General features: G+C 44.7%; 1 protein-coding gene and 1 long non-coding RNA gene across 3 annotated transcripts in view; both read right to left on the bottom strand.

Annotated features, from left to right (window-relative positions):
- The window catches only part of LOC308464149, a 65,692-nt gene that overhangs the window by 18,845 nt on the left and 20,724 nt on the right, over nt 1-26,123 (bottom strand). The gene's annotated exons all lie outside the window — the stretch shown is intronic.
- Nucleotides 535-26,112, bottom strand: RPS6KB1 (ribosomal protein S6 kinase B1). Its single transcript, XM_080983108.1, has 15 exons — nt 25,885-26,112; nt 19,869-19,918; nt 18,558-18,678; nt 18,247-18,315; nt 16,347-16,494; nt 16,137-16,194; nt 14,975-15,075; nt 13,692-13,782; nt 12,395-12,485; nt 10,941-11,048; nt 9,979-10,041; nt 9,334-9,411; nt 8,567-8,674; nt 7,394-7,506; nt 535-6,687 (listed from the first exon to the last, which is right to left on the bottom strand). Exons 1-15 carry the CDS (start codon nt 25,954-25,956, stop codon nt 6,450-6,452), a joined length of 1,509 nt encoding a protein of 502 aa, XP_080839234.1. The 5' UTR covers nt 25,957-26,112; the 3' UTR covers nt 535-6,449.

The raw sequence follows: 26,123 nt of genomic DNA, 5'->3' as shown, positions 1-26,123 counted from the left end.
GGGTCCAAAAGGACCAGTGCGTCAGTGGTCACACATCAATTGGATGTGTGCAAAATGGTCACCGTGTCTATAACATAAAGGCCTACAAGCCAAGGTGGAAACATGGCACTAGATGCTGGATTCCCAACTGTCATCATTCTCAGCCACTAGCAGGCCACAAGTTGCCCATCTATCTTAAGTTAAGAAATTAAGGTATAAGCACAACACTTGGCTGGACAGCACATCAATACATGTTTTCTGAAAAACAAGTCTGTTAACTTGGAACTAGATCCAAGTCATGACTATCCCTGTTGATTGAAGAGTTGTGACTGACTTCTGTGTCATTGAGCAGTTAATTTCACTGTATAGTGAAGTTATGCTGTAGAAGCGGTGTGTATGTTGTTTCTTTTAAAAAACCAAACTCCAAATTAAGTCTACATTTGGTTTGAAAAGCCCATCAACTGCCCCTTGATCTGCAAACTTCGTAGCAACAGGAACTGCAAGCCGAGATTCTCAAAGAGGGTGCACAATAAATAAATAATCAATATTCATACATTCATTCAAAGTTGCATTTAATTGCTATTTACATCCATTTGTTTTGAAATAAAGTATATATTATTACAGTAAATAATACAGAATGAAATGCAGGGAGGGAGGTTCGACCCCTCATACCATTCTTAGTAAGGCAGCTGTAGAATCTGATTCTTAACAGATGGTTTACAAAGCCAGCTAACGTCTAGCAGAATGAACACTTCCTTAAAGCATACAGATGAAAATTCAAAACCACCAAACCTTGAAGCCCTTATGCAGCTTTCTCCCGCTTCCTTTCCTTCCCCAAAGGCTCATAGACACCATGATGTAAACATGTTAATTTCTGAAGATGCCTGCACAGTTCGAGACACCAGAGGTGATGAAACCTAGATCCCCATTTGCTCCTCTTCCAAGAGCTTAGGGACAGCTGCTCACACCCTCAAATATACTAAGCTGTCTTTGAGAAGAGACCAGGGATCACTCTAGCACTGCTGCTGCCCAGATTTGATTCATATCAGTAGGGCTCAGAAGGGTTTGCTGAGCAGATGTGTGTGGCTCAGCAATGTTTGGTGGGTTGATTAGCATCCTCTTGCCAGAGAGGACAAGGTAATAATATGGCAGCTGGGGTTCTCTTTTTCCCTTCCAGGTTCAGACCACCTTTCCTCTTCCGATATACATACCCAAGAGTGGGGAAGCAGTGGCACTCCAAAGGCTGCTGGTCTCCCAGCAATCTCAGCCAGCATGTGGAGAGCCACAAGTGTCGCCAACCCTGTCTTAAGACTCCCAAAACAGGACGAAAAGAGGAACCAGTTCATGCATAAACCTGGGCAAGGATTCTTAACACACTTCCCTTCCGTGATAATAGGAGCTACACATAAAATTGGGCTGACGGTGCATAGCACCCAGACCATCTACGTGATGGGGGGGGGGGAGGTGATAAGCCACACAAGCCCACTTTGGCCGGCTGAGTGTTATCAATGCGGGCCTTATGCAATTAGGAGAATGCAAACCCTGTTGCCCATTAAACGGCATACGGATCCCAACTAGCTACTATTTCTTGGCAATTCTGGGAACCTTCACTTTCATAAACAAGAACAAGAGCAGTAAATGGGAAGGGGTGGCTCCACTGGACACAGCAACACTGTAGATCCGGTGTGGGCAACTGTTGGCCCTCCAGATGTTGCTGCGCCACAAGTTGCATCATGCTTGGCCTTTGGCTGTGTTTGCTAAGGCTGATGGGAGTTGTAGTCCAGCAACACCTGGAGAGCTAAAGGTTACCCACACAGGCTCTAGAAAAGATGTCCTTCCATCAAGTAGGTTAGAGCACAGGGGTTGTAATGAGAGTCAAACACTCGAATGCTGTCTAATCTCACCCCAAATTCCCATGGGTTGCAAAAATTCAAATGCACCACGTATTCAACAGGGAATGGCAATAGTTGAGATTTTAACACACCCACCCATAGATCTCTTGGGATGGGAGGGCTCTCAGGCCAGCTGACCTATTCACTTCTCTGTTCCTCAAAGTGAACAGTGGAATACAACGAGCACTGCTTACATTTCACTATCATGGATCTCTAGTGGAAATAATACATGGTTCAAGTTTAATGCTTAAATATGTGGTTAGCCTCAGCAGTTATTAATCCCATTTTTTTTAATAATATAATGGTACAAAAATCTATAAAAATCAAATTATAGCAAAATCCCAAGATTATAATTAAAAAAGCACATCTTGTACAAAATAAATCTTAATTCCTATACCTCAATGAAAACTTTTAAGACTTTTTTTTAAAAAAGAAAGCACTTAAGTTCTCTGACAGTCACGGCATTTCACACACTAGCATTCTTTCTGAAGTCATACAGGAGTAAGAATCCCACTCCTTTTCAAAGTCTTGTGACTAATATAATATTGATACTATAACAGCTATATACAAAGAGAGAGACAGAGAGAGAAATCAAGGTTTGGATATCTATTTATACAAATAAATACAGGATAACCCCATATTGCATAGTGTGTGCTTGCTGTCCCAAGTCAAGATTCAAGAGTTTCACAGTTCAAAGATGATGAACACAGTTTAGGAAGTGAAATGATTAAACTGGAAAACAGATTCAAAACACTTTTGCCACCTTCTGCTGACCCTATTAGCCAACCCGATGGTTATATTTACCCAGAGCAGGACCACACACAAGATCACCAGAGATCTCTCATTTTAGAGAAGAGGTAGGGCTAACCCACTACCAAATGGGGCTCATTCTAAATTCGGCTCTCGTATGACTCCTGGCCATTTCCGTGGGGCCTGCCAATGTCATGGTTTCCAGATGTTGTGGGGCTAAATTTCCATCAGCCTTAAGCCAGAATGGCCAAAGGGCAATGAAAGCTATGGTACACAACATCTGGGTGGAACCATGTTTGGCTACTCAACATAATCTGTCACACCCCAGGGAATTGTGCCTAACAGAACACTCCTACTACTCAGAAGTAAGTCCAATGAGTTAACAGGACATACCCTGAGGCAATGGCACACGGGATTCTAGCACAACTGATTTCTGGCTTTCACAAAGCACAAGCCATCATCCACAACTATACTGCCTCCAATACATAAAACGTGAGTGAACGGCAAAGTCAGCTTTACTGCATACTAGAGAAGCGATAAACATTCGGTTGGCTATAGAGTCACGGAAGTTGCCTTGACGCAGAAGTGGGGCAACTCTGGCCCTTCAGAGTCTACACTCCAACTCCCATCATCCCTGACTGGCCACGCTGGCTTTGGCTGATGGAAGTTGGGAATCCAAAAACAACTGGAGGGCCACCACCCCCTGCCTTAGCCGGATTGCCCTTGTAAAACCAAAATGTGGAAAAACAGGTCAGCCCTAATAGCTCTTCAAAGCCAGCAAAAGCACCCAGGAACTGCCAAGTCGTGCCCAAGGCCTGGTTGAGACATTTATGCAGGTAGAGAACGTCTTGACAAAAAGCCAAGCACTTCCCACCTTCCACCAGTTACCTGTGACGCAGGCACCACATAGGACCCTCCCCGCTACCGCTCTCAAACGTGCAATTAGTTTCCCCGATACGAAGATTACATAACCGAAGCTCTCGCACTTCTGGCAGCATGGCGTTGCTAGAATCATGCGTTTCCTGGGCAACCTGCATTCACCACAGAAAAATGTCGTCTAACCTTAAGCCGGGCTCAACTCTGCTTTGAAGTTAATACCTGTACTTCCGCAAGACATGGAGTTAAAAGTGTGTCCAGGAGTGGAAAGGCAGTGGGCTCAACCCAAAGCAATTCCATCTCCCCACCTCCATGCTTCAGAGATGTGAACATTTAGTGGAATGGAGTGACTCTGGGCCCTGGGAGGATGCTACGCCCCTCAAGACTTAATTTGTCCGTCTCTCCCCCCCCAAAGTCCCACTGAAATTAGTAGGGGTTTTTAAACCACTGTTCAATGCTACTCTACTACTTGAATTTTGCTGCTCCAAAGAACAGGGACTACAGCCCCCAACATTCCTGACCACTGCCATGTTGGCTGTAGGGGCTCATGGGAGCAATGTCCAGAGGGCCACCAATACCCCACCACTGGTGATGGCTTGAAGCCAGACAACTGCAGGCAGCACCCACACACAGACTTCCCCCGCTGTTCCCATTGCAGCCACATGTATCCTGCACCCTGTGAAACCATCGGAGGACCCTCTGGAATAGCACCGGAGAGAGAGAGCAGGGGCTGTAAGCTGGCAGGGTGTGCGGAATCCACAGATGGTGGAGATCCAAAGCAGGATCTAATCCACTAGGGCTTAGGAGCAGCCATTGTTTCGCTCCATGCTATACTGTACTGCAAAAGGTGGATCCTCTGACCGGATTCAGTTATTTTTCTTTTTTGGAAGAGTTATGGCTTGGATCCTATGGCTCAAGAGAAGAATCAAAATAAAGCAAAAAAGAGAGATCTATTTCCTACAATGGCAGAATTTGCACAGAAAGAGTTAGAAACCGCACCATTACACAAAGATCCACACACACCTACTCACGCATACCCACCCACTCTCTACACTAGCGTAAAGCTCTGCAGACCATTATTCACCCCCTTTCGCCAGCTACGTACATGGAAATGTTTTATTTAAGGCAGGAAGTATTAAGTTAAGGTGAAGATACCTTTATTTAATTCTTTGTACCTGTAAAGTCACTTTTGTACAGATTTTATTTTTTCAACAACAATTGCAGAAAACATAAATAGTAAACCTTTTGAACGTTTCCTAAAATTAAGTTGCAAAAGTTCTCTGGAAGACATTCGTTGAAGGCCATCTTAATAATACTTGTTGTGTTTTGCTTTGTGTCTGTGTGTGGTTTTCTTCAATACAATCAGTAGATAGATCGCCTCAGCACAAAGGAAAAAAAACAAGGGTTTTTTTTGTAATTCATAATAGAAATGGAGCAAAGATGGCAGAAAACCATCTCTCCAAAGCATTACCACTTAAGCTGCAAGACCAGCATAAATGTAAATTGTAAAAAAATAAAAAAAATAAAAAGATACTGTGGTTGTATTCCTTTCTAACATCCTTTACTTTTCTCTCTTTTTTTGATGGCTTAAACGATCTTAACATATTCCTGGTATCTCTTAAAACAAATTATAGAGGTGAAACTTTAGCCAGCAGGTTCCTGCTTAGAATGATGGAGGACAGTACTATAAACCCACGGCAAAGAAGGGGGTGGGTGGGTGACAACTTTGATGGATGTGTAGAGCTCTCTGTACTGGCAGGGAGAGACCCCCCCCCTCCACACTTGCTTGGAGCTGTATGGGTTGTACCAAACTAAATTCAGTTAAGAGCAGAACCACTGAAACGAAGAGACCCAAGTCTGTCACGCCCTTTAATGTCAATGAAGCTACTCTAGGGTAGGCTTAGCACTGGAGACAACCCAATGCAAACGGAGGGGCTGAGTTGGAGGTCACGCCTTCCATGCCCGCTAGGGTTTTACGCGGGGGGGGGGGGCGACACCTGATCTGATCCTGTAGAAAGAGGCATTTTAAATAAGACAAGGCAGGGTGAACTCTCTCACCCACCCCATTCCAATAACAACAGTGATTTCAATTTCATCTTTTTTATATAAAAAAAACCCCAAACCAGTTCCATTATTTCACTAGGAGAGCAAACAAATTCTTAAGCCTTCTTCCCCCTCCGACTTCAGCTCCATCTAACCAATAATTCTGCATATAATTCAAAGTCCGGGATACTTTCCATAATGAACCATCTTGGAAAAAAAAGTGGGGGAGGGACTCTATTTGAAAAATATATATATATATATTTATACTTTTAAAAAAAAGTTTGTTTTTTTGCAGATGGAACGACCAAGGGTTGGAATTTGCTTCGGATCCCCAATTTCACACAACCGCAGGAAGCCACATGAAATACGCCTACAGGCGAACAAATCCGTGGGGGCGGGGAGGGAGGTCAAGCCCGAGAGGTGACACTCTGCACACGTTTGGCTCAGTGACCCAGGCTAACCCTTCAGACTGTATGGCGCAGAAGCCACACCCTACCCTCAATACTGTCCGGCCTGAAGCTATCGACCTGAAAAATCCTTGATAAGAGAGCTGAAAGAATGGCACGTGCCCACAGGACACGCTGCACGGCTGTGCTTTAAGAGTCACACAATACTATTTTGCTCAAGTCCTCTCTTAATGCACCATTGATTCGGAGGAGAGGCAAAAGGGGGCGAGGAGGAGGAGGAGGAGAGAAGGATCCACGGGTTTTTTTGCCCTCTTCTTTCCCAGTTCATTCCGTGCGATGGCTGACTTTGATACTGTCGCTGAGAAAGAAGCCGCAGGAGCCCTCGTTTACAGCGTGATGAGAGCGGACGCCCCTCAGAGGAGGAGGAGCAGGAGGTTCATCCTTCGCGTTCGGTTGCTGCTACCCAGAAGCAAGTTTTTGGAAATGATTGCCGCTGATTTCATCATAGATTCATGCGCAAGTGCTCTGGCCGCTTGGAGATCATAGGGAAGGCTTGTTTCTTGTAGGGCCCGGTGTTTGGCTGTCGGATAGGGAGTGGAGCTGAGGCCTCCCCACAGACCGACACGTCCATTTGCTCTATCCCACCCGTCTGCATTGGGTACTCCACGGGCGCCTGAGCGTTTCCCACGCCAGAGGAAGTACCTCGCCCCCAGTAGTCCCCAGGAGAGAACTTGATAGGGCTTTAAAGAGAGAGAAGAAACGTTGGTTGAAAGAAGTTTTGCGGAAAAAACACACAGAAACATGCTAGCTGTTGCACTACACCTAGCAGAAGCACCTGATTCAACAGGTTTAATTGGGCTACTGTTTCTGACTTTGGAACTCCACAGCAACATCCAGGAAACTTCAAGGGATTTCCGAGCCTTGTGCCTTTCAGATCATGCGAGAACCCTGCTGGGTCAGGACAAAGGCCAAGAAAGCATCCTGTTCTCAGAGGTAGGTGCCCCTAGGAAGCCAGCGAGAACCAGAATGCAACAGCACCCACCACACTTGCTATTCTCAGCAACGGGCATTCAGAGGCCTCCGACAGTGGCGGCAGAAGAGAGCCATGAGCTGCACAGCCAATTCTCAGAGAGAAATGCAGTCCACAACATCTAGAGGGCACCATTTTAGCCGTTTGGCAGCAGCTCTCCTGGGTTCCAGGCAGGGAACCTTTCCAACCCTTACATGGAGGCATCGAAAACTGAATTCTGGACCTTCTGCATGCAAAACAAAAGCTCTGCCACTGAGCTATGCCCCTTCCCTAGTGAGACAGAGCACTATAAATGGTAAAATTAACCATTTATATTCTCTCTCACCACCCTGGAAAGGCCCAGACCCTCAACACCTCAATGACCCTCTTGCTGCTACTCACCAAAACTAGGGGTGGGGGAAGGGAAAGAGAAATACCTGACTGGTGTCCGTGGGCTGCCAATGAATCTGCGAGGTGATCGGATTTTTGGTTCAAAGGAAAACTTCTCCTTCACACTTTCAAGTACAGATGGAGCCACGTATGTGAAACCCTAGATGGTGAGAAATAATTGTTGCCAAGTACACCCCCCCCCAAAGAATTTGAATGAATGTTGTGTTATGACAGGAGCAGAACGTGAAAGAACCAGTACCCCCCCCCCGACACACAAAAAATCCTAGCCATCTAAAGGTAAAGGTAAATGGACCCCTGACCATTAGGTCCAGTCGTGGCCGACTCTGGGGTTGCGGCGCTCATCTCGCTTTATTGGCTGAGGGAGCCGGCGTACAGCTTCCGGGTCATGTGGCCAGCATGACTAAGCCGCTTCTGGCGAACCAGAGCAGTGCACGGAAACGCCGTTTACCTTCCCACCAGAGCGGTACCTATTTGTCTACTTGCACTTTGACGTGCTTTTGAACTGCTAGGTTGGCAGGACCTAGCCATCTAGATAGAGCCAATATGTGGGTTGTTAACAGGAACATGCATGAACATCAAAACTGCCTTTGGTCAGAGCAGTTTTCAACCAGTGTGCCATGGCCCCCAGAGGTGCCTTGAAGGATGCTCAGGGGTGCCATGGGCAACACTGGTCTCTGTCCCTCTTTCCTTCCCTCCCTCCCTTCTCTGATGCTCTCTCATGTCTCTGCCTCCCAAAGGCTTGCACAGCTGTTTATTGCAGCAGCCCTGGCTATAAACTCTGAATTTGCTCCATTGTGCCTATGTGTACTTTCAGAAGCTCTCAGACAGCTGTTGCCCAAATCCCTGTATTAATTTCAACTCCCATCAGCTCCTGCAGCCAACATGGCCAATGGTCAAGAATGATGGAAGGAGTCCAACACCATCAACAGGCTCCTTATCCCTGGCCTATGCCACTACATAAAACCAGCTGCAGACCAGAATAAGGTACAAGAAGCAATGGATATTGGGAAACTGAGCCTACTAAGTAGTCAAGGGAGATGCAGAGCGTGCCCAAGCTTCAGAAAGGAGGCCTGGCAGTGGCAGAGAGCATCTTCCAGAATGTCTGCACCCTCAGCAGGCCTTCTGACATTCCCTGCAGCCTGAAGACCAGGATTCTGCTGGTTTTCAACAATTCAGTACTTAGCCCCACTCCTACTTACCACAAAGACCTGGTTGGCACTTTCACTGAGAGTCGAGTCGTCGGGGCTATCGACAGGAGTCTGACGGGTAAATTTTGCATCAAACTGGCTCACATCCTCTTCGGATTGCTTTGCAAAATATATATATATGGATGAAGGTCAACAGATTATCAAGCAAAACTCCTTTAATAGCAGATGACTGAAATCGTCAGAATGGCAGATAAAAGAATCTGCAGGAAAACTCCCTGATGACAAATCACTGTTTGAAGAGGTCACCCCTTTTGGGGCAGTCCATTGACAGCACTCTTTTCACCCCTTTGGGGTCACTACTTCAGTGTCTCCAAAGGCCTGGAGTGAGCAGCCCCAGGGGAGAGATGGAGTGGGAACTGCTGCTAGACCATTTGGTTGTTTCAGTTGTCATGTGTCCTGTTTTCTTTACCCAGGAATTTGGTTTAAATGGAAATTATAATTGTTGTGCTCACTACAGCTTACCTTTGCTTTGATTAGTGATGGCCCTTTTTTTTTTCCAGACTCGTTTCTACTGAGTCTGAATTTTTTGTATACTATACTTTCCCCCTGTGCATTTTTCATTTTATTTTTATGTCACCATTCCCTGCTCTTGAAATATTCAATGAAGAGCTAGGTATAAATACTTAGAGGAGAAATGGGGTGTGCCTCCGAACAATTATTTAGGGGGAAAGCCTGGGCACTTTGGGATCCACAAAGCAAATACTAAGTTTATATGTGAAATATTATCCAGCACCAAAGGAAACATTACCAATACATACCAATAACGGTTTAAATGGGGGTTCCACCTTCCGAGCCAATAGCTCTTCCCAGTTGATGTGTCTGAAGAAAGGATGAGCCTAAGGACCATTATTAGACAACAGTCAGAATCCAACCCGGAAGAGAAAAAGATCTCAAAGTGGAAGCTTCCTAAGCTATACACAAACCTAAAAGGGGACAACTTGTCTGGTGTGCTGAAGGTGATGAGAATGAATACAGGCAAGGAGGAAAGCCATGTTCGTTTCTTTCCTCAGTTTGGATTCAAGTCATGCTTACAACTGGTAATGAAATAATAGGGCTCTCTTTAGCTGTTATACATCCCACTGACCCTTGAATTGCTCTGAGAGGCAGCCAGCATTTTCTCCCTCTCCCCCTCTCACACATAGCCCTAAACCACTAGTTTCCCAAACTCCTTGAAGGAAGCCAGGATGGCAAACCAGTTCAAAACAATTTGGATTGTAATTTAAAAAGTAAGAGATGCCCACCGTTTCTTTCAAAAAGTATACAAACACTGTCTCTATGGAACATGCTCCAGATCACAACACAGATGTCCTTCAAAAAAGAAAGAAAGAAAGAAAAAAAGAAAGAAACCAGGAGAAAGTCTAGCCTTGTGTTCCAGTTGAGCAAAAGCATTAAGCAAAAATTACCTGAACTTCTCCAGCATCTCCAGGACCAGCTCCTAGACGTGAGGCAGCATTTCTCTTTAGCAGCTTAGGAAAGGGGAAATATGTTTAAGAAAAAATGAGGGACCCTGAAAGCCTGGGTTGCATACTGAAGCAGACTGCTGGAACTAAAGATGCCAAAGGCAGAACATTGGATCATCTACGGACCAAACTCACCCGCAACATTCCAGCTCCTTACTGAAGTACCTCCTTCCTAAGAAAATAGACTGCAAGCATTTCCTTCAGCTACCCTTTCTTTTAAAGGAATTGTGACTTAAATGCAACGAGCAGCATCCAGGGTTAGTCATACAGGAAAACCACAACTTGTGTTTGCTTTACCTGATTGCAACCTTACGTGGGTGGGAGTAAAATAAGCAGATAAATGGAAAGCCAAGGAAACGCACTGCTTTCCACTCTCCATTTATTTACCCCCACCTCACTTACAGGGCTTTGAGGAGGGAGTGGGAGGGCTCTGACAGCGTCCCAGAAGCCTCACATGGCCAGGTAACCAAGGTGACTAGCTTTGGGAAGGAGGCGCAGCAGGTATGGTGACGCCTTCCTTCCTGATAAGGTGTGAGGGTTCTGGGAGCATCCCAGAAGCCAGTAAAGAAAGTGCTTCTTCTTAGTGCTTCGCTTATCAGGGTCTGGGAAGGTTGCCCATGGCCCTCCTGCAATGTTCCCAGATGCAGGTAAGCAGCCCTCTGCCTTGCAGGGTGTGGTTCCAGGGGTTCCTGGCTTTGCACGCAGACCCTCAGAACCAAATCCTCGCGTAAGTGGCAGGCCCTCTGTATTCACAAGTACATGACTAACTTAGAGCCATTAATTGCAATGGGTCTACTTAAGTAAGGTTTTAGCTGGACGCAACCCAAAGTCATTTAATTGGGGAAGCGCTGGTCTGTGACTCGCTTTAAGATAAAAACCCCAAATTTCCCTATTAAGATCCCCACCTTTTTAAGCAGATCTCTGGCTTCTTGCGTGAGGTAGGGAGGCAAGTTGAGTTTACACTTGAGAATCTTGTCAATGGTTTTCTTTCGATTCTCGCCAGTGAATGGGGGCTATGGAATGTGGGAGACAGAGGAGAGGAGGTAGAAAAGAGAGAGAGGAGGCCATAAGGAACTATGCACCACAATTATGCAATTTCATATAAAAATAGATACTCCTGCTTTAACATATTTTTATTTTGAAAAGCAAACACACAGTCCCAATTAAAGCCATTTCCACACAATGCTATTCTGAAGAAAGCTTTGGAAGTACAGCAAGAAAACCAGTCCCAATTCCTGGACTGCAAAAACAATGGGAAGAGCACTGGGTTTGGTTTTTAACATAGGCAACCCAAGGCTAAATGGTAGCTCTGGGTGGATCATTTACATGTCAAGGTGAAGCAGCCAATGAAGGGGAATTGGGGCAGGGGAGAACCAGGAGTGATGATGTCACATATGCTATTTAACAAAATGGCTGGGATGAGCAGACAACACACACCGGGCTGAAGTATTCAGTAAGGAGGGCATGAAGCAGTTTGCAAGCAAATAACCACTAAAGATCTAACCTCACTATTAAAGCTAGCTCTGGAATTTTTATAAGGCTGTAAAAGTGAAAGATCTACAGTCCAACCCCCTCCCAGCGAATAAAAAGATTATCATAGGAACACAAGGCCATATCCAAGTAAGTCCTACTCAGAGCAGCCCCACTGAATTAATGGACCTAATTAATGTTTGCTAATGTCAGCGGGTCTATTCCGAGTATGACTAGGGCTGGATACAGCCCGTAAGGAAGCTGGCCAGCCCCTAGTCCATCTAGCTGACTTGGCAGCAGTGGCACTCCTGGGTTTCAGGAAGGCAGCCTCTCCCAGGAGATGCCACTGGGGTCTGAACCTGGCACCCTCTGCAATGTTCGGTCATTGAGCTATACGGCCTTCCCTTTTCCTCTTGCCACTTCCATCACTTTTATGAGATACCACAAGTGAGCAATGGGCCTGCTTGCCTCCAAATCCAAGCATAAATTGACCCATCATTCCATCCTGCAAAGATGTGACAGCATCATTGCTCAGTGGGAGTTTCAGACATAAAAGCATTGCCAGTGAGTGAAGAACCTCTGTATTTAATACGATGATTCCACCATGCAACACTGCGATTCCTGCATTGGACTAGATGATCCTTGGGATCCCTTCCAGTTTTACAATTCTACAATTCTATGAACACTTAAAAGCCCATCCAACTCATTAGAGATGGTATCATTGTTTTCATTTGCATTACTTCTTTCTTTACGTTTTCTGATTCTTAGCAACGGTGATTGATAAATGCTGCTTATAAGCTCATCAAGAGAGGCTAGTGAACTCAGAGGTTTGGAAAACCCTGCTCTATGAAATGAAAAAAATGCATGCAGTTTATAAATGTGCACCTACTGCTCCAGTCAGCATGTCATACATTAATGCCCCCAAACTCCACCAGTCCACAGCACGGTTGTGCCCACTCCGCATCAAGATTTCAGGAGCCCTAGAAAGACAAGAAAAATCAAAGCAAAAAAGTTTTGAGCAGGCAGATAGCACTAGCCTGCCCTCAAAGAAACATAATGAAGATGCAAAGATGCCCCATATATGGCTTAAGTTGTATTGCTGTACAATTCTTACACACCCTGCCTCCCCAAACCCTATCCAGAAAGGCTTGTAAATAGCCACTCACCTGTGGTGAGTAAAAACAGCCTCCAGGCAACCAGACAAGAAAGTTCTTTTTCACTGCTGTGTATGGATCCACATTTACTACAAGCCTCTCCTACAATATAGAACTGACCTGTTGCTAAAATAACCTGCAACTGACTTCAAGGAAATGAAAATCAGGTACTTGGCTTGAATCTAGGGATTTGGAGTCACCCTATCATTGTAAGCTTGTAGCAGATAGATGAATTTCATGACGTGGATCAGCACATAGCTGCTACATGCTTTGTGCCCCATAAATTAAAAGATAGCTGTTACAGCATGGCTGTGTAGTATAGTGGGATGTACGTACCTCATATCACAAAATCAGATCAAGGGAAGTTTCTAAAATATGCGGAGCTTTGTTCTGTGGGTCATAAAATGTTTATCAGCCATCTTTTGCTCCACTGGGCATGAAGAGTGTAATGCTCATAAACCTGGTTCAGCCTTACAATGGTACAACCTTACAATGGTACATGAATCCCCAGCGATTCCAGATTCCAAAATTCATGATTCCTAACAAGCAACTGTCAATGATCTGAGCTCAGCTGCAAGTTATCACACCACCAAAGCAGCATAATTTTATTAACTTAAGAATATGCAGGTGGCTAAGCTAGAAACGAGTTTTAAGGGCAAAAAAGTTTTAGTTTGATTTACAAAGTTACGTATAAAATCTAGCTCCTTTCAAATATACGTGGTTAGGTAAAGCCTTTGGCTGTGGTGGGGAACCTGTGTCCCTCTGCATGCTACTGGACTCCAGCTCCCATCAGCCACACCAACAAAATTCACTCGTCAGGGATGAAGGGGACTGCAGGCTGGCAGGGAGACTTCTCTACATACAGTGTCTCAAATATTTATGGAAGTAGTCCTGAGCTCTATAGACAGCCTAGCTCCTTGCCCCTCACCCAAGAAAAGCCCATCATATATTGAGCTAAGTTTTTAAAAGGTAAAATTTAGCCATTACCCCCAGACCAGAGAAATACTTTTCTGTTTCATCATGCGGGCTCACATGTATTCTATTGTTCCACAGAATGTATGCGTGACAGTTCCATCATGAATGGATTCTTTACACAGTCCAAAATCTGTCAGCTTAACATGACCTAAAAGGAAACAGGGGGGGAAAAGTGGGAATGAAACACTAACGTGTCATTCTAACAAGTCGTATCTAAGACCAAAACCCCAACTTGGGCATTTTTAAATTTTAACATACAGTACTTAATTTATAAACTGTTTTTCAGCAAAAGCCCCTCAAGGCAGATAAAGTAAGTCAACTAAAAAGCTGTAACCTTAGAACTATACTGATTCCCAACAGGAAAAACACACAAGCCCCACTCCATATGCCCCACAGGTTGAGATCCAATGTTAGTCATAACACAAAACGTACTCACTAAAATCAATGGACTAAGAAATGTTAAGACCACTGAAATCAGCAGACTTTCTCAGAGAAAGACTTAACAGGGTATTACTCTGGAGACTTCAAATGCTTGGTGGCATACAGCTTGCTTTCAAAAAATTGAAATAACATATATAACCATGCAGTATCTTGAGGGTGGCGTGAAGAGCAGTGTCCTTTTTTGCCCTAACAGATAATCTAGATTTCCGACTGCCTCAGGAGAACATAGGGGAAGCATTAAGCCACTCTGGGAGCCTTTCTGGCTGAGCAGCAGGGTAACATGTTCTAAATAAACAAAACAGACTTCACAAATGGCTGGATTCAGTCTAAGAAAATGGGGCAGGGAGGGACAGCTCAAACAAGAGAAGCGCGTCAAAGACACCCAATCCCTTTTCCATTTCTCTTCTGCGGTTTTTTTTAAGATTTGAAGCCTGGAGGCAGGAACGGTCTTAGCGCAGAGATGCAAGCTTTTTCTGGCTGGAGAGAAATGCTTTAAATCATCCTCACCAACCTGCCACCCTTCAGATGATTTTGGACTGCAACTGCCAGCCTAGCTAGGGCTGATGGGGAAAGGCGGCAACCTTTGAGGGTCACATGCCTTTGGTAGGCAAAAGTGGGCAGAGCACCAATTGTGACCCCTCTCTATCCTTGATTCAGGCAACCAAGAGGCATTATAAAAGTTCAAGGACACACCCCAGCCTGCCAAAAACACTCAGTGAGGCTGCAGAGGAGGGCCAGGGAGGGATGTGGCTGGGAAAGGTGTATGATGGGGGAGAATCCCAAAGGCCAGGCAGAGAGACCAGCGTTTGGCCACTGGGCCTGAGGGTTTCCCACCCTTCTTTCAGAACTATAAAGCTATGGCACGAGCCAACACACGAGCTCACTGTCGTACCACTAACCTTGGTGGTTGAGCATGATGTTTTCTGGCTTTAGATCTCGATAGATGATCCCCTTCTGATGCAGGTGCCCCAAAGCCATTGAAATTTCAGCCAAGTAGAAGCTGAAATGCAAGAATTTCATTAACAAATAAATGCCAATAGCAACACGTCATATCTGATTACAAAAATTCTGTGGCTGAATATTAAGATACCGCACCAAACTGTGGTTTGCACTAATAATAATTTTAGAATGTGAACCAATCCAAGATCAGGCTAGCCAAGATACCTAAATGGTTTATTTCTCCATCCACTTCCTACCCCAGGCCCTAGGTGGGACAGCCTTCAGAGGGGGAGAAACAGCCATATGGTTCGTCAATTCAGACATCACACCAAATCACACTCAGTACAAACCACAGCCTGCACACTCGATTCAAACACCATTTCCAGTTCTGCCTTGTCAGATGTGACAAACAATGGTTTTTCAATTCAGACGTCACACCAAACCATAGTTTTGAGATAAGCCTGCAATTTCACTGCCAGTGTAAGTTAGTTCTGCTCCTCAGGAGCTGGAGGGTGAGTACTCAAGCTACTAAGCTGAAGAATTGAATCTCTTTACTTCACTTCCCTCCTGGCCGAATCAAGTGCATTCTGGCAGATTCTCTCAGCATCCCAGAGTGTACACAGAAAATACCGCATTTTTTGCTCTATAAAACACACCTTTCCCCTCCTAAAAAGTAAGGGGAAATGTGTGTGCGTCTTATGGAGCGAATGCAGGCTGCACAGCTATCCCAGAAGCCAGAACAGCAAGAGGGATTGCTGCTTTCACTGCGCAGCGATCCCTCTTGCTGTTCTGGCTTCTGGGATTCAGAATATCTTTTTTCTTGTTTTCCTCCTCCAAAAACTAGGTGTGTCTTATGGTCTGGTGCATCTTATAGCGTGAAAAATACGATACTTACTATTCCACAGTTCCAAACAGGGGATCCATGCACTGTTTTGTTAAATCTGGGTATTTTCCACAGGAACATAGGTTCATATAAAATACCCAAACTTGCCAGTTTGTTCAAAATGGGCAACAATTACTCAACTCTGAAAAGGTTAACACTTTCCCAGAAACTTCCTTATGCAGGAACACAGGAAGCTGCCTGGTTGTTGAGGCTTGGAAATTGGAACTTGTTTGTCTTACCAAGCTGTGTCTTCCATAAATATCCCCTCTCTCTCCAACTGCATGAACAGTTCTCCTCCTGCAATGAAATGGGCATGGGGTGGAGGGAGAAAGGTAAGAAACAATAAGTCATCTTTCTGCTATATACGGTACGTGAAAAAGCTTCCATCCCACACTGCTGGCTGGCTACAATACCAGAATTCACATTCTGACCATCAGTTGCATCCTTACCACTAAGATACTCAAGGATGAGGTAGAGTTTTCCACCAGTCTGAAAGGCATAAATCAAGTCTACAATGAACGAATGCTTGACTTCCTCCAAGATGTTCCGCTCTGCTTTCGTGTGAGCTGTATCTTTTGCATTTCGCACAATCATTGCCTAGAGAACAGAGACTTCAACAGTAAAGACAATGTTCTAAAGACTACACCAGAAACCAACTGTCAGCAATCCCATGATACACAGCCACCGATTGCTGGCATCATGATGGAACATGAAGGACTTATTCACACATAACTCTCAAACCATGGTTTGAAGAGGGGAGAGCAAGCCTTGGGCTCACACACTCTGCCCCTGCCCCCTGGCTTTGATTCAATCCCTGCTTCACTACAAGCCGAAGTTTCCCACTATATTCAAACCAATCAAGCAAGCTACCATAAGCACTAACAAATGTGCCTTCAAATCATGGTTTGAAGTGGGTTTCCGGTTCTTGTTTACATGGGGTTAACAGTAAACCGTAGACTTATACAAATAAATGCAAGTGTGTCATCAGGAGTCTTGGCTTGGGTATAACGCTTGAGTTGAGCCAAGAGAGTAAACTTCTGGGCCAAGGGTTGCCACCAGCAAGTCAATGTCAGCTCTTAATAAAAAGTTCTAGAGTCTTCTCACTGGTACTTGACAACACACTGGACACCTCTTCTTGCTCTTCCAATTGTTCTCTCATTTAGCTGGACTTTGCATTCACTGTTACAAGAAACATGTTGTGAAGAGATCAATGATTCCTCACACAGTTAAAAGTGCATCTGAATTTCTTCTATGTCAAATAAATGGGACTAAGTGGTATGCCTCAGTTGGATCATGTCCAGAGTAATTTAGGTTTCAACAGACCAATATGCACTCGGCAACCTTTTAAAAAATGTAAGTCAAAGGGCTCTGCAAAGTATGCTATGCCAATATACTGTGATAAGCCATAAATAAGAATACTGGCTTGCAAAACAGACCTCCCCCTGCATAACTTGCTCTCAAAACAAAACAGAGTTCCAAAAGTTTATGCGCAAACCTTTTAAGAATTTCGGAGTCATTAAAGAAACAGTCGATTCCAATTCATAAAACAAGTGGTAGCCAATGTGGTGGCCTCGAGACATTTTGGACTACAACTGCCATCATTCCCAAACAATATGGCCAATAGTCAGGAATGATGGGAATTGTTGGCCAGCAAAAATAGACAGGTAGATACCCAGACGCACCATTTTGCCAACCTTGGCATTAACAAGTAAGAACATAAGAAGAGCCTGCTGGATCAGGACATGGCCAACATCCTCTTCTCACAGTGGTCCATGTTCCCACAAGCGTGACCTGAGAACAAAAGAACTCCCCACACCCCTGCAGTTCCCAGGAACTGGCACACTAGTTACTGGTTTCTATTCTAGAAGCGAGTGCAGCAGTTTTGATTATAGGAAGCTGCCTTACACCATTTCGGACTAGTTGTTGATATTGTCTACTCTGACCAGTGGAGGCTCTCTGGTCTCAGAATTTCGGACTAAGAAAGAACGGCTATGCTCTGCCTCCACACTGAGGCAGCAATGCTTGTGAATAACAGTTGCTGGAAACCACAGGAGGGGAGAGTGCTCTTGTGGTCAGGTCCTCCTTGTGGGTTTCCCACAGGCATTAAGTGAGAACAGGATGCTGGACTAGAAGGGCCACTGGCCTGGTCCAGCAGGCTCTTCTTCCATCTCATCAGCCTCTCTCTGGTCTGTTTTTTTTAAAAAAGAAAAACAGAACAAAACCTGGAGATGCCAGGGATTAAAACCAGAACTCTCTGCCAGTGACATGAGCTCTTGTTGCTGAACTATGATCTCTTCCCCTCAAGACAGCCCCTCTTATTTAATAGCTAAATGTCAAAAGCCAACTCACCTTTTTAAGCACCTTCATGGCAAATATCTTACCAGTATTGGCTCCCGTTACTTTTCGAACTTGGAAAACCTGTCCAAGACAATGGAGATTAATTAGATGCCTTTTTAAAAGAGAGTTAGCAGACACTGCAAGGTCTGCTGTTTGAAGCTCTTCCACTACCAGGGAGCGGTAGAGAGAAGTCTTTTGACTTCAAACCAGCCAGAAAACTTCTGTTTTAGATCATCTTATAGATAACATGCATATATTTATTTGTTATTTTTTCCAATATTTACAGCATCTCTCACCAAGCTCACGCATCTCATACTTCTTACCTTTCCATAGCCACCTTTTCCAAGGACACGTAGCAGCTCAAAGCACTCTGGGCGGATCTTTTCAGGGCCTCTGTTCACACTAGTTTCCGAAATCTCAAATTTTTCACAATGCTCCATGCCACTAACAAACAAAAAAGTTAATTAGGGTAACCTTCAAAACAATACTAAGTACATTAACTATTCTGTATATAACTAAAAGCCTCCCTGTGAGGTGACCAGGAAGGGATGGGGGAGAAAGTATTATTTAGAATACAAACTGGAATACAAACTCTGACTACTGCAAATATGAGTTCTAAATAATTTGAAATGTTTAATTTAAGAAATACATTTTTTCAAAGCACAGTAAATTTTTTTTAAAAACAACATGAAACGTTTCTGAAGTCAGGCAAATGAAACCATTCTAACACATGTGCATCAATCCAGACTTCCTTATATGCTTGAACAGGATGCATACATGGACCTAAGCATAGTGCTCTGAAAGCACTAGTTTTAAAGGGGAGAGAGAAGCAAACTACTAGAGGCCAATGCCAACTGCAGAGGATAGAATACCTTCATATACAAGGGAAGGGAGACCCCCACAGCCCCCTGCCCACAAAGGTTGTTTCCTCATTGCAATTGCGGCAAGTAGGACACAATACAGGAAACCTCTTTTTGCATCTGAAACAGCTCTTGCTGGATTAAGACAATAAATTATTGATACTGGCCTGTTTAGGTTTACAGCCTACTCCAGGGATTGACAATGTGGTGTCTGTGGCTGCAAGGCAGCCCTAAGGTCTTCCCCTGTGCCCACAAAGCCTTTGAGTCTCCCTGATCATTAAGTAGTGAGAGTGGGCAACATTTGCTCTCTTAAAAAGTAAATAGAGCTGAAGGAGGAAATTGACAGAATGACACTCTTTCCAACTTCCTTTTTCAAGGTTTAGTTTAATACTACCGGGTTCAACTTTTAACCAGATTCCTTGGAAAATCTGTGTGTGTGTGTGCTTTTTCTCATTCTGTCTCTTGGAGGGGGAGATCTCCTTCCAACAAGCAATCCGAACACAGAGGTAGTTACCAGCTGGGAGATATAACTGTTGAAACCGAATATAGGCACAGAAACAAGCAGACTGAGACCAAAAGCTGTTTCAAGGCCCCTCAGAATATTGCATGGTTCACTCTCGAGCTGCCTGCCTGCACAAGGAGCAATTTCATAGGCAGGAACAGCTAATTAAACATGATGGCATTGCTACCTGGACTCTAGCACTGACTTAGGACAGGACTGTTTCCTCCCCAACTCTTCCATTGACAAGGATCCATTTCCAGTTAAAAACTTACAGCTCATATGGGACGACTCCCCCATGGTCCATGCTTTCACTTAAGTGACCCTAAAACAAGATAAGCGGGGAGGAGAGAGAGAGAATCAGAAAAGTAAACAGTGTATGTTTAGAAAGAACTATGAATTTTTGCTTAAACATTAACCCAGGATTTAGGACTGACAGCACTGCAAGACTGCATTCAGCTCTTACATAAGCACAGTCAGCAGCAGGGTATGGTAATTCCTATGCTGGGTTTTTGTGGAACATCCACAGAGTTCGACAGGAGCGCTGCCAAATCCTCCGAAGCACAGCACAGGGACTCAGCACTCTTTACCCAATTACACTGCTACCCAATTTCGTACAACCCTGACAGTCACTAATTTAGCTCTTAAAACATGGGTCTTTTCTGGACACTACAGATCAGAACTGTTTTTACCACTGAGAACTTACTGCATTGGGGAAAAGCAGGATCTGCTTTACTATACAAAATGAAGACAACACCTAGGTCCCCGACACCTGGTCTGCTGGAGACTTAATGGGTTGGAGCCAGAGTTATGCAAACAGAACTCTAACCAGGCAACTGCCGTCTCATCCCCACTGCAGCCCTCTCCCCTCAAAACTTCCACTTGTTCGGCTCCCTGAAGCTCAGCTTAGAGAGTTTATAGAAATATTGCATGGAGGATGGAGCATACTTATTTTCTCTGGCCCCAGAGGGTAGGACCCAAACCAATGGCTTCAAGTTACAAGGAAGGAGGTTCCAACTATACATCAGGATGAACTGGATCCTGATGGTAAGAGCAGTTCAACAGTGGAACAGACTCCCTTGTACGGTGGTGGGCTGGCCTTCATTAGAGGATTTTAAGCAGAGGTTGGAAGGCCATCTGTTATGGATGCTTTTGCTGAGATCCCCACATAGCAGGGGTTGGACTAAATGACCCTCAGGATCCTTTGCAACTATACAATTCTCTGTTTCTATGACTGCAGCCTATTTTTCTTTTAAACTGCATGGAGAAGCATCTTTTCAGCCTGACGTTCTATACTCCAAACAAGTTTATAATCTGCGGTTTGTGAAAACTAAACCTGTGTCACATATGAAGGACAGACCATAGGAAAAGTTAGCCTTAAAAAGCTACTAATATTATTTGCCCACCACCACCACAATCCATGCTTGGCGTAGCTCACATGGGATTGATTTTATTCATTTACAGAGTCTGAAGCTAGACATCACCACCACTTCACCAAGGGTAACAGGACTGTTTCCAGTCCTCTCAAAAATTAAAATACAGTCGTACCTTGGTTTTGAACGCCTTGTGACTTGAACGTTTTGGCTCCCGAAAGCTGCAAACCTGAAAGTGAGTGCTTCAGTTTGCGAACTTTTTTTGGAAGCCGAACGTCCGATGCGGCTTCCAATTGAGTGCAGGAAGCTCCTGCAGCCAATCAGAAGCCACACCGTGGTTTTCGAAAGTTGAACTGACTTCCGGAACAGATTCTGTTCGAGAACCAGGGTACGACTGTCTTTCTTCGCATCATTCTACTGCCTTATCACCAGCAGTTACAACTAATGTCAGGAGTACAAAAATCCAAGCACTTAAGGGAGGGTGTGTGTGGACTGGTGATCGACTCCTGGATAAAGGGAGGGGTCAGGAAGCAGGTTTCTAGCAAAACCTTGCTGGGCCCAATGTTTTGCAATACAATTTGCACCTAAGACTACTGTTAGTAAGTAGAACATTGGTCCTGTATCCACCCCAGATAGGAATAAATTACTTGTGTACAGCATTGGTGGCATAATAACAAACTGGTTGTGGATATGAAGACCTAGGAGATGAAAAGACTATTTCATCCAGGCAAGTTTGAAAAGATATACCACCATGCACAGACAGAACAGATGATTCTACAATAGCGTGCACACACACACACACACAAAAATGGGACAGGCTGAGCATAAAACCACCTGTCATGCAACAATGGCAGGATCAAAAGCAACCTCAGAGCACATGGGTTTTGATCTACAAAATCAAAACGCTACTTAAAAGCTTTAAAATACCATTTTGAGTGTATAGTGGCACAAGTAACAGCAGATATTCTTTATTTTCAGGTAAAACACTAATTAAAAGCCTAGTCAGTGTGTGTGTGTGTGTATACATGCCTTTATATAAGATGTGTTATATAAGCATTTTCTTTTGAAGAACATTTACCTTCAATTTGGACGCTAGCTTGCAGCACCACAAAACAGCATCAATATTTGCAGACCTTCACAAGAAGGTTAAATGAGGTCACCCCTCACTGTATTGATGCAGTTTTCTTCTGCAGAATAACCCTAGAAAAACTGGAAGCTACCTTATACAGTGGTACCTCAGGATACAGACGCTTCAGGTTACAGACTCCGCTAACCCAGAAATATTACCTTGGGTTAAGAACTTTGCTTCAGGATGAGAACAGAAATCATGCGGTGGCAGCAGGAGGCTCCATTAGCTAAAGTGGTACCTCAGGATAAGAACAGTTTCAGGTTAAGAACGGACCTCCAGAACAAATTAAGTTCTTAACTCGAAGTACCACTGTACTGGATCACACCACTGTTCTGTCTAGAGTAGACCTCTGTCTAGCTCTACTCTACATGAATAGATAGCAGCTGTTTGGGATTTCAGATGAGTCCCTCTTCCAGCCCTACCTGGAGATGCCAATGCTCTGCCAATGAGCTACAGCCTTCTCCTAACTCTAGGAACTTGCAATATTTGTCAGGTTTCAAGGAAGCTGGATCTTTACCAGGGAAGCTGTCCTCAACTACAGCCAGTACTCATGCACTGGCTCAACAAGTCTCCTAAGACAACTACTTGCAGCCAGCAAACTAGCAGCAACACCATTCCACAGGCCTAGAACACTCACCGCCTGATCCTAGGCACGTTTATGCAGAACTAAGTCCAATGGAACATATCCCCAATGTATGTATGCATTAGACTACAGTCCCAAGCACTCTAAACAAGACTTGGCAAATAACAGAATTATCTAATAAACTGGCATTCTGGAGGGAGTCTGTCTCTTGGCACACTCATGTTTAGGCAGTTGCACTAGCAGAAAAACTGATGTGTCAACTATGTGCTGCTAAGAGAAATTGGACCCATTTAACCCCAAACACATGGAGGACTCTGGAGAGACTAGGTTGAAATTTCTGGCATTTTTTGTGATTTGTGCTTTTGTAATCCTTTGTATTCTTTTAATGACTTGTAAGCTTTTAGCGGGACAACTTTTTTGTTCTTTAAGGCTTAAAATTTAAAAGAAAAAGTTTTTAAAAACCCAAATGGGACATAGCAAGTATTCTTTGCCCTTATCCAGAGTGTATTGCAGGGAACGAATACACCTGAATATTATTTTGTGCTCGCTTGTGCTTCAGCACCCAGTTATCAAACACAAAATCAGTAGCCCCGTTGGAGCAAGGGGACCCCCAAGCCCAGCCTTGCTTGTAACCCACTCACTTGGCTTACCACAGGCAACAAGGAATGCTAACCTGGGCTCCGCCTCCTTTCCAGAGCACTTTTGCTTCCTTCCTGCCCAGTGCTGAAACCAAGCAGGCTGTGGAAGCTTAAGAGTGCTTTGTCACTCCTCAAGCATTTCCATACTGTACGTGCAAGAGGTGATGTGCCTTCTAATGCATTCAGCATAGTAACCAAGAAGACGAATGACAAAGCTCTCCTTCCCTCTTGCTGTCAGCCAGCTATGTATCTACGGTAGACAAGCAGCAGGTCAACCTTTAGCACATTCAGCACACCAACCCAGTACAGTGGTACCTTGGGTTAAGTACTTAATTCGTTCCAGAGGTCCGTTCTTAACCTGAAACTGTTCTTAACCTGAAGACCACTTTAGCTAATGGGGCCTCCCGCTGCTGCTGCGCCGCCACCACGCGATTTCTGTTCTCATCCTGAAGCAAAGTTCTTAACCCGAGGTACTATTTCTGGGTTAGTGGAGTATGTAACCTGAAGCATATGTAACCCGAGGTACCACTGTATGCTGATGGGCAATGGACAGATCAAGACATGCTTTCTGCCACTCACCACTTCCTTTCTATGCTGGATGTGCATGACAGAACTTTAGCTCCTGTGTGCCTAACAGAGAAACACTGCAAAGGGATATAGGTCTCTGTCACAAGCCTGCTGAGTTGACACACAGGAAGCCCCATTCTATTACTCCAGCATAGAAACCATGTGAGCTGGCAGCATATATAACTTCATCCCTCCACTGCCAATCCGCTGCACTGCCTCACTGGATGAACAGGAGACAAAGTTTCTTCCTGTACAACCAAACAGGCTAAGAAGAAGAGGCACAAGGAACACTGATTTCTAGCCTGCAAAATGTTTTTACTTACCTGCTTTTAACTCATAAAAGAGGGGCAGGCAGTGCTCTGCTTGTCTTCAACAATCCCTCTTACGGGTAAAATTATTACAAGATATTAAGTGTGCCCCTCAAAAGTTACAAGGCTGCTCTAATCAGGCAGAGCCACATTCATTTCCTAAACAACCCTTTCCCCGCATATAGCAGTATCTGCATGTTCTTATCACCACATACTATCTTTTGCCTCCCCTTAATACATTAAGTCAAAATAGAGCAGTTTCTGAAAATTCACTCCACAAAAATGATTATAAGCAAAAGGCAAAATAATGGGTAGTCAACTACCAGACCAACTGAAATTAATGACCCTAGCTTAGTCACATTCATTAATTTAAATAAGTCTACTCGGAATAACTTAGCTGAATACCAACCCGTATTTCCTCACTCCCATGACTAAGCAGCATCTATTAAGATTAACTGGGTCATTAACAATAAGTGCACTAGTTCACTTATTAAAGCACTGTTATCATTAGTAATAAATTCCACAGGAGAAGATGTGTTGTTGCAGCAAGAACAGTAGAAAGTCTTGTGATACTTTAAAGACCAAGGCTACAATTCTAACCACACCTACCTGGGAATAAGCCCCATTAAATTCAGCAGAACTTACTTCTGAATAGACATGATTAGGATGGTGCCATAAAGTGCTTATAGGATTTTAGCCTATCTAAGAGTAAACCCCACTGACCTCAAAAGGACTTTCTTCTGAGGAGATGTGGAAAAGATCGAACTGCATCAGATTTATTGCAGCATCAGCTTTCATGGAATTGTGCCCACTACATCTCACTCAGATTCATTGAAATGCAACTATTACCTGACAAAGTGAGCTGCAGCCCCACCAAAGTGGATGCTGCAATAAACCAGTTAAGTTTTGAAAGGTGCCACAGGACCTTTATCACTACTGAGTTCTTAATGCAAGCTGCTTTTGCACTTTCTGTAAAAAAAGACAGGGAATCAGTGTCTTTTGCTACCACAAAATGTATTAATGGCCACCAGGAACATAGGAAGCTGTCCTATACCGAGTCAAGCTGTTGGTTCACCTAGCTCAGTAACTGCCTAATAATAATGAGAATAACCTGTGACATAATCATTAATTTATTACCTCTGGATCATCATAATCCTGAATTTAAAAATAATAATAATAATAATAATAATAATAATAATAATAACCTGTCGGACGCAATGCAGAAACAATCATTTAATATTGTATTATTACTAGATCTTAAGTGTAGTAATAATAATCACAATAAAATGCACAATGCAGGAACCTAAAAAATAGTAAGAACACGTGTCAAACCCAATGCAAAAACACGACCACGGATTTGTATGCATTTATTACTACTCTCGCTATTCTTTCTACTGCTCATGCCAAAGGCACAATGCGGGAAGGCCGTAATAACAGCAGCAAACGCCCTTAGTACAATGCAGGAATAGCAAGTCAGTTATAACGGAACCATCCTCGCAGCCCCCAAGAGCCGCCCGTCCGCCTCCCACCCTCGGCCACGTCCTTCCCCGAAGGCGGCCTCGCCCGGCCCGCCTCCCTCCCTCCCTCCGACCGGGGCTCCGCCGCCTCGCCCTCCCCGCCCCCGAGGCCTGAGCTGGGCTCCCCCGAGGCGCCTCCTCCCGGCCGGGCCGCACATGGGCCGGGCCTGCCTCACCCCCTCCTCCAGCTCCTCGTCCGAGGCCGCCTCTTCAGGCTGGTCCAGGTCGATGTCGAAGACGCCCGCCATGGCCTGGGAAACGCGAGCGGCGGCGGCGGCGGCACAGCCGGAGCCGCCCTTCGCTGCCTAGTGGCGAGAGCGCGCGGGTGAGGGCCGGAGGGCCGCCTCATGGGCCCGCAGCGGCAACCCCGAGCGCCGCCATGACGGCCGCCATCGCCCAGGCTAGCCGGAGACCT

Source organism: Podarcis pityusensis (assembly GCF_964106645.2).
Source record: "Podarcis pityusensis genome assembly, chromosome: 15".
In the NCBI taxonomy this organism is placed as follows: Eukaryota; Metazoa; Chordata; class Lepidosauria; order Squamata; family Lacertidae; genus Podarcis; species Podarcis pityusensis.
The sequence above is the reverse complement of the archived record's forward strand: the minus strand, read 5'-3'. Positions and strand labels throughout refer to the sequence as shown.

Bases quoted from the DNA above. Each gene is read 5' to 3' on its own strand.
- RPS6KB1 (XM_080983108.1), bottom strand. From the start codon at position 25,956: ATGGCGGGCGTCTTCGACATCGACCTGGACCAGCCTGAAGAGGCGGCC. The intron at 10,042-10,940 runs GTGGGGATCTTA...CCCTTTCCTAAG, and splicing joins CCAGAGATCTGCTTAAAAAG to CTGCTAAAGAGAAATGCTGC. The intron at 9,412-9,978 runs GTAATTTTTGCT...AATGGTCCTTAG, and splicing joins GAGATGCTGGAGAAGTTCAG to GCTCATCCTTTCTTCAGACA.